Source organism: Lycorma delicatula, chromosome 10, assembly GCF_047948215.1.
Source record: "Lycorma delicatula isolate Av1 chromosome 10, ASM4794821v1, whole genome shotgun sequence".
NCBI classification, from domain to species: Eukaryota; Metazoa; Arthropoda; class Insecta; order Hemiptera; family Fulgoridae; genus Lycorma; species Lycorma delicatula.
The window spans coordinates 95,826,385-95,845,636 of NC_134464.1; the positions used below are offsets into that span (position 1 = coordinate 95,826,385).

Consider the following 19,252-nt stretch of genomic DNA (forward strand, 5'->3'; position numbering starts at 1 on the left):
AAATAAATATGAAATTGCCATTCCAGATACATTGGCAATTTCTACTAGAGAAATACCGCCATGGCTCTTGCCAGCGGTAAATACAAGCTTGGATCTCTCTGAAGGAGAAATAAAAAAGAAACCAGCAGGAATTTTTGGCAACCATCAGTAGCTACGAAGAAGAACATATTAGAATTTATACTGACGGTTCTAAAACCGAACATGGTGTTGGATGCTCAATATATGTAAGTGAAGAAGCCCACTTTTGGAAACTGCCAGATGTGGCCAGTGTCTACACGGCAGAACTCACTGCAATTCAGCAGGCTCTTTGCTACACTGAACACTATTGCAAAGAGAGAATGCTAATATGTTCCGATTCATTAAGTGCACTTGTTGCAATTCGGAACAAGAACATTAAGGATGTCCTAATTGCAAACATCCTGTCCATTTTATACGTACTAAAACAACGAGGACAGCGATGCGTATTTGTATGGACTCCGGGGCATGCTGGTATTACAGGTAATGAAATCGCAGACGAAGCTGCCAGAAAGGCAACAGTCTGCGATGATTTGGATGCATTTCCTGTAAGAGTGGCAGATGTTAAAAACCATCTAACAAACATAGTAAGAAACAAATGGAATGCTGGATGGAGGAGTTTAAATACATAATTAAACTCAGTAAAAACTTCTCCTTATAAATGGAAAAGCGACTTTAAGTTGACTCGCCGTGAACAAGTAGCTGTGACCAGACTTAGAATCGGTCACACGCGATTAACAAATTTATATTTGTTAACCGGCGAAGTGAGACCAATGTGCGGTGTTTGTAATAAAACACTCACAATCAAGCATCTAATAGAAGAGTGTACCATATATGAGGACCTCAGAAAGAGGTTCCGATTTACAAATAATATTAGTGCTGATCTGGATAATGGAAATGAAGAAAATATAGTTGCATTTCTACACGCCAGTGGACTTCTTAAAAGTCTATAAAATGAAAGTTTAAAGCTGTGGTAAAAGATACTCTAAGCGGTAGTTTATATACATATATAAAGAAAGAAAGAAATGGTATTGATAAGTTTAATTTTAATTTTAATTTCATGGTCTTTTGAGAACCTTATCTCAAATTTTAATATCGGGGCCCTTTACACCCCGTAAGTGTTTGTGATTGTCCTTGTCTTTTATGTCTTAAATGTTTTGTGTAGTTTGTGCTTTTAAATAAAATGTAAGGGCCATTTACACCCTTACATATGACGATTCAGATAGTGATAGTAATTTCTTTTAAAGATTGTGATGAGGGCTAATGACCTTAGCAGTCGATGCCCGTAAAATTCCATATATAAAAAAAACAAAAAAAAAAAACAATGTTTATTTATGATACAAGAATTACAGTCAAGAAATTAACAACATTTAAGCAATGAAATGAATATTTGCAATTGGTTCTTAACATATTTTTATTTAGCATCACATCACAAATTCACTTTAAAGAAACTTGGTATTAACCTCAATACACTCTTTTGCTAAGAAGGTTAAATTAAAATTAAGTAAATTAATTACGAATTATGCTATTTAATCTATTTGTAATTTACACTGTTGATTTTTTTTTTGCATATTAAACTTTTTTATTGAATTAGTTTACTAGATATAAATAATTTATGTTTTTTGATGTGTAATGGAAATAAAAATAAATATTTCAAACAGAAGCCGTGAATACTGTTACAAATCACATCTGCTTGGTACCTTGAGATGACCCAGATGCTATCATCTTCATCTACATACATTTTTATTTACTAAAATTGCAATGAGTGGTATATACTTTGACTTGTTTTGATAAAATTAAATAAAAATTAATTCAGTGCAAGAAAATTCTCTGTTTGGGTTCACAAAATGAGTTGAAATTTTGGTACAACAAACAATGCTTATTAAGTTACCTTGGAGTGGAGATGCAATTTTTTTTAATCTTATTAAAATTTGTGATGTTTTTACATTAGTTAAAGCTGGATAATAAATGTGTAGGTAGTATGATAATTATGTAAATATTCAGTGTAAAAGTTAAAAATTAGTTTTCAACAAATTTTCCTGTTTGATGTCTCAGCTGCAATCTACTTACTGCAAATCTTATTAAAAAAATAATAATAACTCTAATAAACATAATTTTGTTTCATAACATGAGATAAATGATTTTAGTCTGTTTTTTGATGCTGAAAATGAATATGAACTCAAAATCTTTCTATCACCCACCATTTTTGAAAAATTTTTAAATTTTAATTACTGGATTTTTCATTTTTCAACTTATAGTTAGCATTTTAAGCTACTACATTATATTTTTTTAGCACAAATTTTATTGTTTAACTTTGTTAAACAATAAAATCTGACATTATAGCTTACATAATTTGTAAGCTATAAATAAACAATACTAGACAAAGAATTAAATTATATCATAGTCACATATTATGACATCATATCTAATACTGAAGAGTGAGCCTTCATGGACAAGATTTGTCATGTCTGTGCAGGTCAAAACATGTAGCTGAAAACACAGTAGAGTTTTCACAGTAGTGTTTAGTAGTTTGTATTAAGCACTGGATTTAGAAATGAATTAATTTTGTTCAGTCTTATTGCTGTCTTAAGTTTGTTAGTAGTGCAGTGTCATAATGCCTCCAAATTGTGTAAAGAGTGTGGATGCCATTTGTTATATATGTGCTGTGTTTACAGTAGAATCATATAGAAAAAACATTACACCTTTAATTAAAAAAAACACATCATTTATACTTTCAGTGTAAAGTTGGTGATCAGGATAAGACATAGGGTCCTCCTCATATAGTATGCAGTAATTGTTATGTATATTTAAGAGGATGGCTGAATGGTACACGGAAAGCATTGCCATTTGGTGTACCTATGGTTTGGTGTAAACCAAAGGATCATGTAACCGATTGTTACTTTTGTTTAACAAGTGTGTTTGGAATTTCTAAAAAATCTAAACATACTGTAAAATATCCTTCATTGCAATCTGCAATCAGGCCTGTATCTCACACTGAAATTATTCCAGTTCCTGAGCCACCTGTGAATGTATGTTTCGAAAGCAGCGATGAAGAATCAGGCAGTACGAAGAAGATAACAATGTGATTTTGATTTTGAATTATCTTCCAATAAGCCACATCTTATAGCACAAGGTGAATTAAATGACTTGTTTAGGGATGTAAATTTATCAAAAAATCAAGCTGAACTGTTAGGATCAAGACTGCAAGGTTGGAATTTACTTTAAAAAAATACAAAAATTTTGGGCTTTTGAATCCGACAAAAAGAACTTTCTCAGTACTTTATTGATGAAAATAATTTGGTTTATTGCACAAATATTGATAAGATTATATTGCACTTAGAACAAGTTCATAAATATGAGGACTAGTGTCTTTTCATAGATTCGTCCAAGCATAGTTTAAAAGTGGTTCTACTACACAACTGTAACAAATATCCTTTGTTACCAATCGCTTACGGTATTAATTTGAAAGAGACATGATGTGATGAAAGATGTTCTTGAAAAAAATAAATTATAAAAAACATAGCTGGAACATATGTAGTGAGTTGAAAGTTATAGCTATTTTGTTATTCATGCAGTTAGGCTATACTAAGTACATATGTTTTCTTTGCTAATGGGACAGCCAAGCTAGGGATAAACATTATGTTACCAAAACGTGGAAGAAATGATACAACTTAACTTCAAATGGGAAAACCTTTATTCATGAGCCCTTAGTTGAACCCACAAAAATATTTTTACCCCTCTCTCCATATCAAGCTAGGACTAATGAAAAATTTTGTAAAAGCAGTGAAGAAGGATAGTCCCAGATTTTTTTCTGAATGTAAGTGAAGGAAAAATTAAAGATAGAATATTTGTTGGTCATCAAATAAGAGAGTTGGTCAAATACGATTATTTAACTCAATGTTAAATAATGTAGAAAGTGCAGCTTGGGCTTCATTTAAAGACGTTTGCAAATACTGTTAGCGAATTACTGTTGGACATTAATTTGGGATGTGCCTGAGACTATTTATAAAAGAAAAGCATTGGCAAACTCATTTTAACCATAAAAAATAAATTTTACAGATTGTAATTATATTTTTCCTTAATTTTTTTTTAAACATAATTTATTAAAACTAAGGGTGAAAGAGAAATTATATTTACAGATTTTTAATGCACGCAAAAAAGCGATTCAAGAAATGATATCACTCTTAGAGGAACATTAAAAAATTTTTTTTGTGTCTTTTGTGTAATTAAATCTTTTGTGTAATATTTTTTTGTGTAATTAAATTAATATGATATATGACTCAATATTTTTTTGTTAAAATTATGAAATATTTAATTAGATATAATAACATAGTATTATTCAATTATTCAAAAAATGAGTCATAACTCAATTACTAGTTATTTAGATGTTTGAATTTTTTCCAGTAGTGTTGTTTTTTAATGTTTTATTTTTACTGGTATTTTTTTGTTTACAGTTAAATCTTGATGTTCCTCTTGAAGATCAGGGACCTTTTACTATAATATTACATAAATTAACTGATATTATTGCTAAAACTTTACAAAATGATGAAAAGGTAATTAAACATTTATTAATTTTAATGTTAGGATTAATATTTAGTATTATTTCTTTTTTATATGTCACCTATTTTTTAGAAGAATCACCACTGTTGTATTTTATTTTACTTGTAAGCACTTTCACTGTTGTGTGACTGCTTCCTCAGATGAGAATCAGTTTTATAAAATTATTAAAAACTTGACCCTTTTTAAAATTGATAATATTGCTCAACTGTGTCACAGAAGGTTAAAAGACTTTAATTACCATAAAACTATATGATGTACTGATTATCTGCTAAATAACAATAATGCTATGGTTAGCATGTGCTAGTTTGAAAATTATGGTTGTGTTATAATGTATCTGTGAGTAAGTCTATGATTGTGGGGAATTAAAGTTAAAAGAATCACTTCAATTTCACGTTTATTAAATATAAGATGTTGCATTACCATTTTTATGGATGAAAAAAGGTATTTTATGTTTACATGAAATAGTTGTTTAAATCCATCGTTCTGGTTATTTACTTTTTTAAATTTTTTTTCTAAATTGCTTCTTAAGTAAATAGATCACAAAATACTTTGATTAGGAGGAAGCTATAGTTAATTTTTTCTACTTGAATTTACTTACCTACTCGTTTAAGAGAGAATGTTTTCTCTGATACAAAGTTTTCTTTTCTTGGAACGGAATGCAAGAAAAGCATGAGAGTTATGCATCTCCTTACTAATCGCACAACCTGGACAAAAGTCCTTTGCTGCTGAATATTTCTTTTATCGGGCGGCTAATTATTGAATTGTGGTTACATTTATTACATTTTATTTATATATACACTCAAATCGAGCAATAGCAAAGCATTAAAAATAAAAATAAAGTTAAGAATAAAAATAAAGACAAAGCACTATAACACCATACTCATTTTAAACCCTGTAAAACATGTTAAAAATGTAAACTAAAATTTAGTAACCTTCTCCTGTTTTGTTTTTGCTTTCATTTTATTGTTACATCGTAATAATTTAAAAAGTATAGTATTAGATAGATGTATGACGTATATTTATTTAAAGAGTAATAAAGGGACTTTTACTCTATCCTAATATTTCAGGTAAGATTGTTGAATTAATAATTCTATAAATATTTGATGTTAATAAAAACTAATATTTTTGCAATCGTGTCCACTTTATTAAAGAATTGGAGGATTGTATCTCACTTTCAAATGAAGTGCAGCAAAACATGTGAATATGTAATTTAATAGGCATACAAGGAAGTCATGTGGTATCCACATTAGATTTTTATTGAAATGTATTCTGAGCATTTAAATTAGAAAATATTCACAGTAAGAGGATTGGAGCTTTCATTCGCTAATTATGAAAGGCTTTCAGCAAAAACATGATGCTGCTGATGTTAAAGGTAATAATTTCGGCCCTGTAGTTATTAATTTTTTGGTAAAATTTCTCATCGAATAAATGCTGAAAAAATTTTTTTTCAGTAAATCTTTTTGATGTTAATTATAATGTTTCAAAACATGGGTAAGAACGGAAAATAAGAATTGTGAGGGTTTTGTTGCTGTGTTATCATCAACATTATAATTTTATTTTATATTACATCTTTTTTATTATTTTTTCAGGCAATAAAGATGATTAGACGTGTTGAAGAGTATATTGAAAGACACGAAGAAGTTGCTGTATTAGATCCATTATCAAATGTTAAAAAATTATTAGATAGATATAGTTCTTATAGAGCTATCAAGGATAGTCACCTAAATAAATTTGGTTTGTTAATTTTTTTTTTTAATTGTAGCAATAATTAATAGTTATTATTACACCCTTACATTGTTTGCTTTTCTTTTGTCAAGAATTTTATTTGAAAAAAATTGTACATTCATGAATGCAATATTATAAGGTGATTTCTGGTAATAGAAATTTTCAGAAAACTGCTTGGGATTCTTCAATTATTTAAGCCGGTAATGCTAGGTTGATGGGAAACGTAATAAAAATTCTCAAAAATTTCATTATGAGAATGATTGAAAAAGAAAAATTTAAGTAATGTTTCATAGAGTAGTTGTTTTTAGGGTTGTCGAGGGCATAAGTTAATAAATTAAACGTATTAAAAGTTTTGAGTGAGCAATTTCTATGAAATCTTAATAAAACAACTGAATGATTTGATATTTTGAGTGAATTTTTAAAATTTATTTCAGTAACAGAAATTTCATTCGAAAGTGCATTTTGGTTTGATCAATATTGAAATAATGGAATCTATATCTGATGATTTTGAATTAAATTAACCTTTGGTGATGATTATTACATGATAAAAATATCATTTAGGTCTAAATCTTTCTTTAAAAATTGACTGAATTGAATGACAGGTTTAAAGAAGTTATATATTAGGTCTCCGTAATAGTTCTATGTATATATTACTGATAATTCATCTAAATGCAGTGTAAAATATAAATAATATGTCAAACAAATAAATAAAAAATGTAGTTAAATCAACCTGTGGAGTACATACTTAGGAATAACTTTGTTTCTTTTTCCTGTTTAGCCTTCGGTAATTACCTTTCAGATAATACTTCAGAGGATGAATGAGGATGATGTATGAGTGTAAATGAAGTGTAGTCTTGTACATTCTCAGTTCGACCATTCCTGAGATGTGTGGTTAATTGAAACCCAAACACCAAAGAACACCGGTAACCACGATATAGTATTCAAATCCGTATAAAAATATGAGGAATAACTTGCAAAAATTATTCATCACTTTTGTCTCTGTCTAGACTATATTCATGCACTTATGTTCAGCGACTGATTTCACATGTTCAGTTTAGTCACACAGTAAAGATCTGTACAAAATTTTAAGAGAGTTATATTTAGCCTACTACAGAGAGATTCACACTGAATTCCAGGCTACCCGCTACGTTCTAAGCAAATCACAATTTACCTGTGGTGCAGCCCATGGTTAGCGATCTGATATTTCATTATTTGTTCAGAAAGAGATAAAATTCTTTTTTATCTGTATTTAGCTTCATCGGTCATTCATTTTCATGACAAATGTTTGAAAAATTTCAGTTTTCAAAGTTATAAGAAAATTATCTTAAAAGTATTTAAAATTGTATTTAAAAGTATTTAAAAGTATTGTATTTAAAAGTATTTAAAATTGACTGAACACAAAATAGCTGTATTTTATATAAAATTTCTTCAGACTTCTGTCATACTAACTGTTTAGAGTTCATTGATGTAAATTTAATTTTGTATTTACATTACCATTAATTTAAAAAAAAATAAGTTTTGTGATTTTACTATGTTGTACTTAGCGGACAAAAATCTTTTTTTTTATTGTTGAACAACAGAATGGATTTTATGTTCTTGTTTTATTAAATATTTATACTTTGTGCAATTTTTTTCATTCATTTGTTGAGTGTTTACTTCTACATGTATTTTTTGTTTTCAGATTTGCAAAGATTTTCTTACAAAATTTTCTTTTTTTATTATTTGTATAAGAATAAGTGAATTTTGTTTGAAAACAAACATTTAACAAACGTAAAGATTAATATATCTTTATTCATGTATTTAAATATTTAAAAACTTGTATCTTTGTTGTTATCTTAAGTTCATGTTATTTAAGATTGTTGGTGATTTATGTTTATTTACTTCTTATTCACATAGTTTGTTAATGTTTATATATTTTTAAGTATTTATATTAAGAAAAAAGTTTAAAATCTTAAGTGAACTGTTTTTTTAATTTATATTAAACCTCTGATGGTAAAGAGGCAAGACTATTTAAAAATATTAAGCAAAATTTAAGTTTTTTTAAAACAGGACCAAGTATGTATAAGTAGTGTAAACTGTCTCACTGGTTTTGCGTACCAGTTTACTAATGAGTTTGTCTTACAGCTAAAATCCATGAGTTTTAGTTTATTTTAATAATGATTCGTATGGCCACAAAAAAGTAATTAGTTATCAGCATAGAATTTTTAAGTAAATAAATAAATAAGTTAATTAGAATATTTAACAATTTTATTAAAATATTTATACCTGTTGGTTTAAAAAATCGCATAGATCTTAATTGGAAGTTTCCCAGATTCTATTTTTTTATATGATTCTTTAAAGTTAATAAGTCATATTTATTTAGCACAGATAATTGCTGAGAATAATGATTGTATGATAAAGATAGTATTAAGAATGTAAGTGTCATAAATAAGTGGTTCTAAATGGTCCGAGTTGAGATTGCATCACTCTGGAATCAGCATTGTTTCTTTCAAGGCATTCCGAATTTACTTGGGATTCTTAATCTTGTTCATAACTTACTAGATATATTGAGGAGTGTTGTGCTTACCCTTTGGTTTATTCACTCGCCAAATATATTGTTGTATATCAGCATGCATGTCAGTACAAGTTCATTTTTCACAAGAAACATTTCACTCTATTTACTGCAGGGAGTTGGTATGTAATGCTCTGCTTTACTCTTAGAAGCTGTTTCTGTAGCTCAGATGCTTTACATGGACCTCAGACTTAACAGAAAAATAACCTGAGACAGACTCTGTTCAATAACAAAATGATGTATCTGTATATGTGGAAAGTGATTCATTATATACATTATTTTCACTTGAGGGAAAATCGTAAATATGACTAGTTAGAAATTTGTTGAACAAAATGAGGAGTTGGATTTTAAAGAGTGAATTTTGGATGGATTGGAAGAGCTCAAATTATTAATATTGAAATCTTGAATCTGCATTCAGTAGGTTATAGAATAAATGATCAACCGATTAGAAATATCAGGAAAGGAAAATAGGTAATTATTATAGAAATAATAAAGTATGTACAATATTTAGTATGAATTTTAATTTAGGTCAAGTTCAAATCAAGTCATCGACCTAGTTTTGTTGAAAAACAGATTGGTGTTTAGGAATGATGCCTGAACAGACAAGACAAATTTTAAATATTTGTAGATGTAGAGTATTTTGTTTTGTATGCTTAGCTATTAATTAGGTTGAATTTACTCTTAATATTTTATTGTGTACCTTCTCATGAGTAATAAATGATAAATTTTACTTTTATTTGGAAATCTACAATTTCTTCTTGGAGAATAGGATTGGCTTGTTAATTAAAATTTTATTATTAATGCGTTACTGTAAATTGCAAAGTTAATGAGAAATATAAATTGTACGTCTGTTTCATTTTGTTTGGCCTTGGTTATTCTATTATAGAGAATTTTATTTTTGAAATATCTTTAAAAAGAGTCATATGGTATTCTGTTATCAGTTTGGTATTTGGCAATAAGTGCTGTTTTATACTATGAAATTCTATTATGTAATTAATATTTTCAAATGTGCGTGTGCACGCGTGTGTGTTTCCTTATTGATGCATACTGTTTTGTTTACCCTGATAAGATGTACTGGTATTTCAAATATTTAATATAATTAATTGCCAAACATTAATGCTATCTTATGTTTTAATATCTGTTATATGTAAACTAAACTATTTTTACTCTGTTTTATTAAATATATGTGTGTATGTATGAGTATATATGCATCTGTGTATTAAATTCTCTGCTTTATTAATGGTTTATTTTATTTGTTTATTTTTGCTACCCTGAATCATATCGTATTTATTTATTGAATGTCTATGAGTTTTGCATAAGTCTTGATTTATTCTTAAGATTTTTGCATGCGATTTGAGAGAATTTTCAGACGGTTTTGAAAATTGTTCTCCCATATTTTCTAATATCCCTTATTGTTTCTATGTACAACCTAATTTAAATAACTTTGATCACTATTTTGAGGTTCCTAGCTAAAACTGCAAGCTGTCTTACTTAGAGGAGAGCATCCTACAAAATTTTAAGGTGTGTAATGATAAAATGTCAGTGGCCAAATCATATTTAATAAACTTGTTCCCACATATCTATGAGTACTATAACATTTTCTGTTAGTCGGTGAGATTTGAAATTAAAAAGGAAAAATAATTGGGCACAGCAGAAGATAGTATCTGCTGTGCCAAGTAAAACTGTTTTGGGCCAATATCACATTTTTGGCCAGAAGTCAATTATTTTGTATAAGAATATCATTAAAAAGCAAAAGATAAGCTGTTTTGAATTTTTAATATATTTATTTAATTACAGTTGCTGTTTTTTTTTCCTGTAATGAGGATACAAAATGAATTTTATGCCACACGATAAAATGGTATACGTGTTATTAAAACTCAGAATCTTAATGGATGAATGGTTGAGATGCCACCACTCTACCTTGGAAGTTGACAATAGAATACAAAGCTTTTTTGACTGTTATGACTTATTATAATTAACCCAAATTAACACTAGAAATAAGCAGCTTCATAAAAGACATCTGTTAACATGTTATATTTGTTCAGTTGTAGAAACATGACCCAAGGTACAAATGAAAACCAACATTTTTTTAATAACACATTAAATTTATTTGGCAAAGTGAGCAGTAAAGTGGTTTACTGTTAGCTTCTTCATTGAGCCATATAAAATATTTCTTCATTTCAGCTTACTGAGCTCACTAAAATGCAGTTGCTCATTTTTTCCGATGAAAAATCTTTATTCTGTTCTCATTGGAGCTGGATGTGTAGTGAATATTATTACTTTCAGAGAAAGTAAGGAGAAAATGTTTTTGTTTGTATTAGATCTTCTATCTAATATACTCTGATTTTATCTGATTTTTTTTTCTTAATCGCTTTTTGTTAATATCTTTACGAGTAAAAATACTTATGCACAAGTAATGGATGTATTTACTGAATTAATATTTTCCTGCTGAGTTGAAGCAGTGTTTATAATGTGTTGTTTGATGCAAGAAAGGGTAATTAAATATTTTGGTTTGAATTATCTGTCCCTTTCTTATGTCTCTGATCCATGTGAAATACTAGTATATAATACTAATACTAGTATATAAGGTCATTATGTAGTCAATCTTTGTGGTGAACACAGTAGAGGTGTCATTTGTGCAGCTAACTATCTATCACTGGCATTTTACTGTACTTGTCTTTTTGCAATAATCTTTCTAACTCGCTGAAGAAAATAAGGAAACTACGTAACTACCTAAGTTTCCCAATAACCTTTGCATGTAGGTTGTTCTTGTGAATGATTACACCATTTAAAAAAAAAACTGTGTACTTATTGCAGATAACTTATAGCCATTCTAGTTATAATGTTTATTTAAACAAAACAAAAAATGTAACTAGAAGATATTGTTTTGTAATTTAATGCATTAACAGTTGTATCGTCGTCGTAAAGTGTGTTTTGAGCACAGAAACGTAGAATTAGGTAATCAATAAGTTATTTTAATGTTATATACTTAAAATAATTTTTTTGTTATTGCATACTTCTATATTATTTATTTTTATAAAATGCTTGGTTTACATGTCTTTAGGTATGTTTTATGTACTTATATTTTTAATATAATTTCAATTAAACTTTTTGATGAAATTTCATTATTGTTGATTCAAAACTGATTTTACATTTATTTTCACTAAAATTATAAATTTTATTTTAATATTTGTCTTTAATGATTGGTCAAACTGTTTTTTGTGAGCGTATTTACATTTGTTTTTTTTTTGTTTTAGGTGTATTTACGCCATCGTTTGTTGAACTAATTTCTGAAGAAGCTTTTACAAATTTACAAAAATTAAAAAAAGCTGGAGTTACATTTCCCTTTGGTAAATACATGATTATTATTTAATTGTCAGCGATTTAATTTTACATTTTATTTTTAATTTATTACCTATAAAATAGTTGCTAGAGGTTGTTTCAATTTTTTATTCATAAATAATTAATGTTTTCTAAATGTAATTATTTATTAATGATAAGGTGTGTAAAAAATATTTCTAAAAGAATAGTTTAGAAATATTACAGAATCTTTTTGATGATTCTCTGTCTACTGTTTACTGTCGATTTATTTAAATTGTTAAAAAAAAATTAATTAGTTTTTGTAAACTTGCAAAAAAATGTTTCTTTTTAAAGATAGTGTTACTTATTTTCAAACCATTATAACTGCTGGTAAATTATATGACATCGTATGTTTGTACAGTCGCTAAGGGAATTTGAAATAAATTATTTTTTTTGACTGTGCGTATTGACCATTTCAAATATATGTTAAATGAAAGTGACTGGGCAATTTTTGTGATACTATTTATTAAATTTAATGAGACATCCATTTGTTTTCCTGTAAAAAATTCAAACAATAGTTGAATTGTTGCCTTGTACAACAAAATACAAAATGTGACCAATTCAGCAGCTTCAGTGATTAATGCTACTGTTTTCACAAACATATACACTGCTTGTTTGATGTGACACCTAAAGTGTAAAAGGGACTGTAATCATGGTGGCCATGCCTTCCATCCATCTTTTCCTTTCATGTGATGGTTATGTCATATACAAAACTAACAAGCAATGTTCTTTTAGTGCAGAAGAGTCCAGTCTTAATCAAATATAGCGTGTTTATCAATAATTTAGGGCAGTGCAGTTTTTTGTTCAAAGGTATGACATAGTCATTAACATTTACAGGAATTATCATTGTTACCGATCATTACTCAAAAGATTATTTTGAACGTTCATTTTCATCAAACTATCTTGCTTAAAAATGATTTATCATTGTCTATTTCATTTAGCATATCCACACTAAAAGCGTACCTTTCGGATTATTAACTGGATGAAGTGCGTGTAACAACTGAAGTAATGGAGATTGTTTTTTCAGAAATTTATCAAAGGTGATTTTTTAAGGTCGAGTGCTTTGGAACATTTCATCTTTTTGGGCTCTTTTGTATAACTTCAGCTGACTCAAAAGAGATGTTGGCAAAATTTTTATCATTACAAGTTGCTAGTTTCTTTAACTCTTTGACTGCCAAGCCTGAAGTGGGAGTTTGATTAAATTTTAATCGTTCAATTCTTTTTATTTATAAAAAATAATAATAAACCAAGTTAAGGTTAAAGCTGGTTTTTTTTTTTTTTTAATGAAATTTATCCCTTAACTAGTATAAAGTTTACTGTGGGAAATAGTTTAGTTAAAAGTGTAAAGGCTTTTTGAACAATCTGATTTATAAAACTTAATTTTATTGTTTTCAACACACTTTTTTCGTTTTATCTCAGTCACATACAATACATATATATAGGACAGACATGAAGGTATCAACATGATTATTTTAGCAAAATAAAAAAGAAAAAGTGATATTTATGAATGGAATATGGAGATACCTTATTTAAAACACAGAATGATATTACATATAATAGAAATATTGTAGTACATTAAAAAATTACAACAAATAATAAAATTGGTTACATTGATCCAGTGTGATCAAATGTGCTAGTTTAGCGGTAATTGTTACATTGCATCTAGTGTTTAAAGGGTTTAGCTGGTAATCCTGAATATTACTCTCTTGTGGTAGTTTTTCATTAAAAACATAACAATATTCAATTTAAAAAAGTAATAGTAATCAATACAGATTTGATAATCCAGAAAATGTACTGAATCTTTATCTGAGAGTGGCACAACAGATCACCATCATAGTGTAGTTGTGGACATCTCTGAAGCCCACTCCAAATAAATAAATTTTTTATTCTGATTGGTAAATTTTGATCATATCTTTATTAATAAGTTATAGGTAAAAAAAGAAATTCAAAACTGTTTGAGGTCCACTTTAATGCTGTATCTGATCGTGGTTTTACTATGCATTATTTGAATATTTTCGAAGTCTGAAACTTCACTTTAATTTGCAGAGATGGTGTATAGTGTGTACTCAGAAAATTACATTATATTAAAAAGAATAGTAATATAAATTCTGTTATGTTAAAATTTAGAAGTAAAGTTAACATACTACTATTTTTATTGTATCTGTATTTGAAAAAATGAAGAAAAATCATTTAAGTAGCTAATTGATATATTGCAGAGATTTCATTAGTAGGGTTTGATTGAAAGTTATGTATTATTTTTCTTTCCTTTAGATTTTATAGAAGATTAAATAGTTACATAATTTCTGTTATTAATTATTTAATGTTGTGGATAAATGTGATCTGAAGCACATGTTATTCTCAATTAAAGAATCTGGATAATATTGCTTTACCATTTAATTCCTTATAATAAACACCGGTTGTACAAGTTACTGCAATGTATGTTTCTAATGTGATTTGAATATAAATCACATTATTTTGCTTGAACATTCTGAAAAATTAGTACCCCTTTTGACTTTACTAATAATTACTATTGGGATTACTTAAAATTGTAATAAAATAAAAAAATAATATCCCATTTCTGTCATTTAAGAATCTTTTCAAAAGTAATTTATATAATAGAAGAATATACAAATTGTATAACTTTTTTTCAGTTTGCAAGCCATCTGTTTCACATGGAAGCAGTGAATGTCACAAGGTAAGTTAAAAGTTAATTTTTTTTAATGTAATCTTTGTACATGTGCATAAATAAGTAGGTTTGAGACATTGTTTTTTTTTTTTGTCTTCAGTCATTTGACTGGTTTGATGCAGCTCTCCAAGATTCCCTATCTAGTGCTAGTCGTTTCATTTCAGTATACCCTCTACATCCTACATCCCCAACAATTTGTTTTACATACTCCAAACGTGGCCTGCCTACACAATTTTTCCCTTCTACCTGTCCTTCCAATATTAAAGCGACTATTCCAGGATGCCTTAGTATGTGGCCTATAAGTCTGTCTCTTCTTTTAACTATATTTTTCCAAATGCTACTTTCTTCATCTATTTGCCGCAATACCTCTTCATTTGTCACTTTATCCACCCATCTGATTTTTAACATTCTCCTATAGCACCACATTTCAAAAGCTTCTAATCTTTTCTTCTCAGATACTCCGATTGTCCAAGTTTCACTTCCATATAAAGCGACACTCCAAACATACACTTTCAAAAATCTTTTCCTGACATTTAAATTCATTTTTGATGTAAACAAATTATATTTCTTACTGAAGGCTCGTTTAGCTTGTGCTATTCGGCATTTTATATCGGTCCTGCTTCGTCCATCTTTAGTAATTTTACTTCCCAAATAACAAAATTCTTCTACCTCCATAATCTTTTCTCCTCCTATTTTCACATTCAGTGGTCCATCTTTGTTATTTCTACTACATTTCATTACTTTTGTTTTGTTCTTGTTTATTTTCATGCGATAGTTTTTGCGTAGGACTTCATCTATGCCGTTCATTGTTTCTTCTAAATCCTTTTTACTCTCGGCTAGAATTACTATATCATCAGCAAATCGTAGCATCTTTATCTTTTCACCTTGTACTGTTACTCCGAATCTAAATTGTTCTTTAACATCATTAACTGCTAGTTCCATGTAAAGATTAAAAAGTAACGGCGATAGGGAACATCCTTGTCGGACTCCCTTTCTTATTAGGGCTTCTTTCTTATGTTCTTCAATTGTTATTGTTGCTGTTTGGTTCCTGTACATGTTAGCAATTGTTCTTCTATCTCTGTATTTGAACCCTAATTTTTTTAAAATGCTGAACATTTTATTCCAGTCTACGTTATCGAAAGCCTTTTCTAGGTCTATAAACGCCAAGTATGTTGGTTTGTTTTTCTTTAATCTTCCTTCTACTATTAATCTGAGGCCTAAAATTGCTTCCCTTGTCCCTATACTTTTCCTGAAACCAAATTGGTCTTCTCCTAACACTTCTTCCACTCTCCTCTCAATTCTTCTGTATAAAATTGTAGTTAAGATTTTTGATGCATGACTAGTTAAACTAATTGTTCTGTATTCTTCACATTTATCTGCCCCTGCTTTCTTTGGTATCATAACTATAACACTTTTTTTGAAGTCTGATGGAAATTCCCCATTTTCATAAATATTACACACCAGTTTGTATAATCTATCAATCGCTTCTTCACCTGCACTGCGCAGTAATTCTACAGGTATTCCGTCTATTCCAGGAGCCTTTCTGCCATTTAAATCTTTTAATGCTCTCTTAAATTCAGATCTCAGTATTGTTTCTCCCATTTCATCCTCCTCAACTTCCTCTTCTTCCTCTATAACACCATTTTCTAATTCATTTCCTCCATATAACTCTTCAATATATTCCACCCATCTATCGACTTTACCTTTTGTATTATATATTGGTGTACCATCTTTGTTTAACACATTATTAGATTTTAATTTATATACCCCAAAATTTTCCTTAACTTTCCTGTATGCTCCGTCTATTTTACCAATGTTCATTTCTCTTTCCACTTCTGAACACTTTTCTTTAATCCACTCTTCTTTCGCCAGTTTGCACTTCCTGTTTATAGCATTTCTTAATTGCCGATAGTTCCTTTTACTTTCTTCATCACTAGCATTCTTATATTTTCTACGTTCATCCATCAGCTGCAATATATCGTCTGAAACCCAAGGTTTTCTACCAGTTCTCTTTATTCCGCCTAAGTTTGCTTCTGCTGATTTAAGAATTTCCTTTTTAACATTCTCCCATTCTTCTTCTACATTTTCTACCTTATCTTTTTTACTCAGACCTCTTGCGATGTCCTCCTCAAAAATCTTCTTTACCTCCTCTTCCTCAAGCTTTTCTAAATTCCACCGATTCATCTGACACCTTTTCTTCAGGTTTTTAAACCCCAATCTACATTTCATTATCACCAAATTATGGTCGCTATCAATGTGTGCTCCAGGGTAAGTTTTGCAGTCAACGAGTTGATTTCTAAATCTTTGCTTAACCATGATATAATCTATCTGATACCTTGCAGTATCGCCTGGCTTTTTCCAAGTGTATATTCTTCTATTATGATTTTTAAATTGGGTGTTGGCAATTACTAAATTATACTTCGTGCAAAACTCTATAAGTCGGTCCCCTCTTTCATTCCTTTTGCCCAGCCCGTATTCACCCACTATATTTCCTTCCTTGCCTTCTCCAATGCTTGCATTCCAATCTCCAACTATTATTAAATTTTCATCTCCTTTTACGTGTTTAATTGCTTCATCAATCTCTTCGTATACACACTCTACCTCATCATCATCATGGGCGCTTGTAGGCATATAGACTTTAACAATCGTTGTCGGTTTAGGTTTTGATTTTATCCTTATTACAATGATTCTATCGCTATGCGTTTTGAAATACTCCACTCTCCTCCCTATCTTCTTGTTCATCACGAAACCTACTCCTGCCTGCCCATTATTTGACGCTGAGTTAATTACTCTAAAATCACCTGACCAAAAGTCGCCTTCCTCTTCCCACCGAACCTCACTAATTCCTACTATATCCACATTTGTCCTACCCATTTCCTTTTTTAAATTTTCTAGCCTACCAACCTTTTTTAAGCTTCTAAGAGACATTGTTAAAATAAAGATATTATTTTTTGTACAAATGCATTAAGTTAACCAATTTTCAACCTAGTAGAAAAAGATAAACCTATATGTGTGACCAAAAACATCTACTATATATTTTTAATTTTCTGAGTTTTTTTATTGTAATGTTACTACTGTTATTGACTGCTAAATTTTTAATGTAAAATTTTTAATCATGTAATGCTGAGAAGAAAGGAATTTACCTTATTCATGCAATTTGGTATATACACACTTAAAAAAAAAAACTTCAATATTTTGTATTTTGTTTAACCTTTTGTATTTTTATCTATTAGAATAATAATCCCAATATTAGAGTAATATCCAAAGTTTAAATTTACATTTTTGTCTTGTACAATTGTAAGTTACATTCATTAGAAGATTTCCTTTCTCTTAGCTATTTAAATTTAATTGTTTCATTAGATGTAATTGTTTATTTTATTATATAAAAATATTAGAATGAAATCCATGCCGATTAGAAATCTTAAATTTCTTCCCAGTTTTTTGTAATTATTAATTCTCAGCTGTACTTGGGGATTGGCCTATAGGATCCTTTCATAGTATACTAGCTGCCTTAAGATTTATACACCACCGTGATTATATAAGGGGTTCATTCCTCTTATATTCACTTTACAGTTGCATTGATTCCATTGCTATTTTTGCAAACATCACTGTTGACTTATCATCAGCTTATGCAGATACCATTGAACATCTTCCCCAGCCCCTAACTAAAATCCGCTCATTTATCCAGTTCCCTATTAGGGTTGCTTACCAGTCTTCCACTAAGTTCTTGACTTAATAGGGGTGAGGACTTTGTATAGATCAAGAATAGAGTTAGGGGAGTTAGGGAGTTAGGGGAGAGATAGACATAGAGTTCTTAAAAAGTTCAAGAGAAGAAAAATCTCTTGAATGAGTTCCTGTTTTATTTTGGCAGATGTTAAGCTTGTAATTCAAACTGGATCATTATTTCAGATTATTACTAAAGTTCCCTCGTGTTTAATTCTCAGGGTAACGTAAGATAAAATGAAAGATTATTTGAGAATTTTTGTTTAAAGTTGTACTAAATTTAGTTTTATAATTTTTAATGTTAATATTTTTCCAGCGATTAAAAAGCTGGTAAAAAAACTGCTACGTTGGTGTAACAATGTGAATTCTCATTTTAAAAATAGGAGTTATTTCATTAAAACATTAAACACAGAATTGGTTTAAAAAACTTTCTTTTAAAAAGTTTTAATTAAATTTTCTGGTCTGAGCACAAAAGAGCTTGAAATAAAGTATTATTTGCTTTTGTATGATCTTATCAAAATATGTTATTAAAAGTTTTCTTATATAGATCCCATATTAGGCTGTAATTTTCCATAAGTAAGGGTAGAGTATGAGAATATTACTTTTTTTACTGGATTATATTAACTTTGAGA

General features: G+C 28.9%; 1 protein-coding gene across 1 annotated transcript in view; it reads left to right on the plus strand.

Moving 5' to 3' along the window:
• LOC142331025 (inositol-tetrakisphosphate 1-kinase-like) overlaps positions 1-19,252 on the plus strand; it is a 118,923-nt gene that overhangs the window by 87,162 nt on the left and 12,509 nt on the right. Inside the window, exons 3-6 of the mRNA XM_075376606.1 lie at positions 4,470-4,568; positions 6,165-6,309; positions 12,109-12,201; positions 14,863-14,906. Coding sequence (XP_075232721.1) covers positions 4,470-4,568; positions 6,165-6,309; positions 12,109-12,201; positions 14,863-14,906 — 381 coding nt within the window. The remainder of the gene's footprint in view (positions 1-4,469; positions 4,569-6,164; positions 6,310-12,108; positions 12,202-14,862; positions 14,907-19,252) is intronic.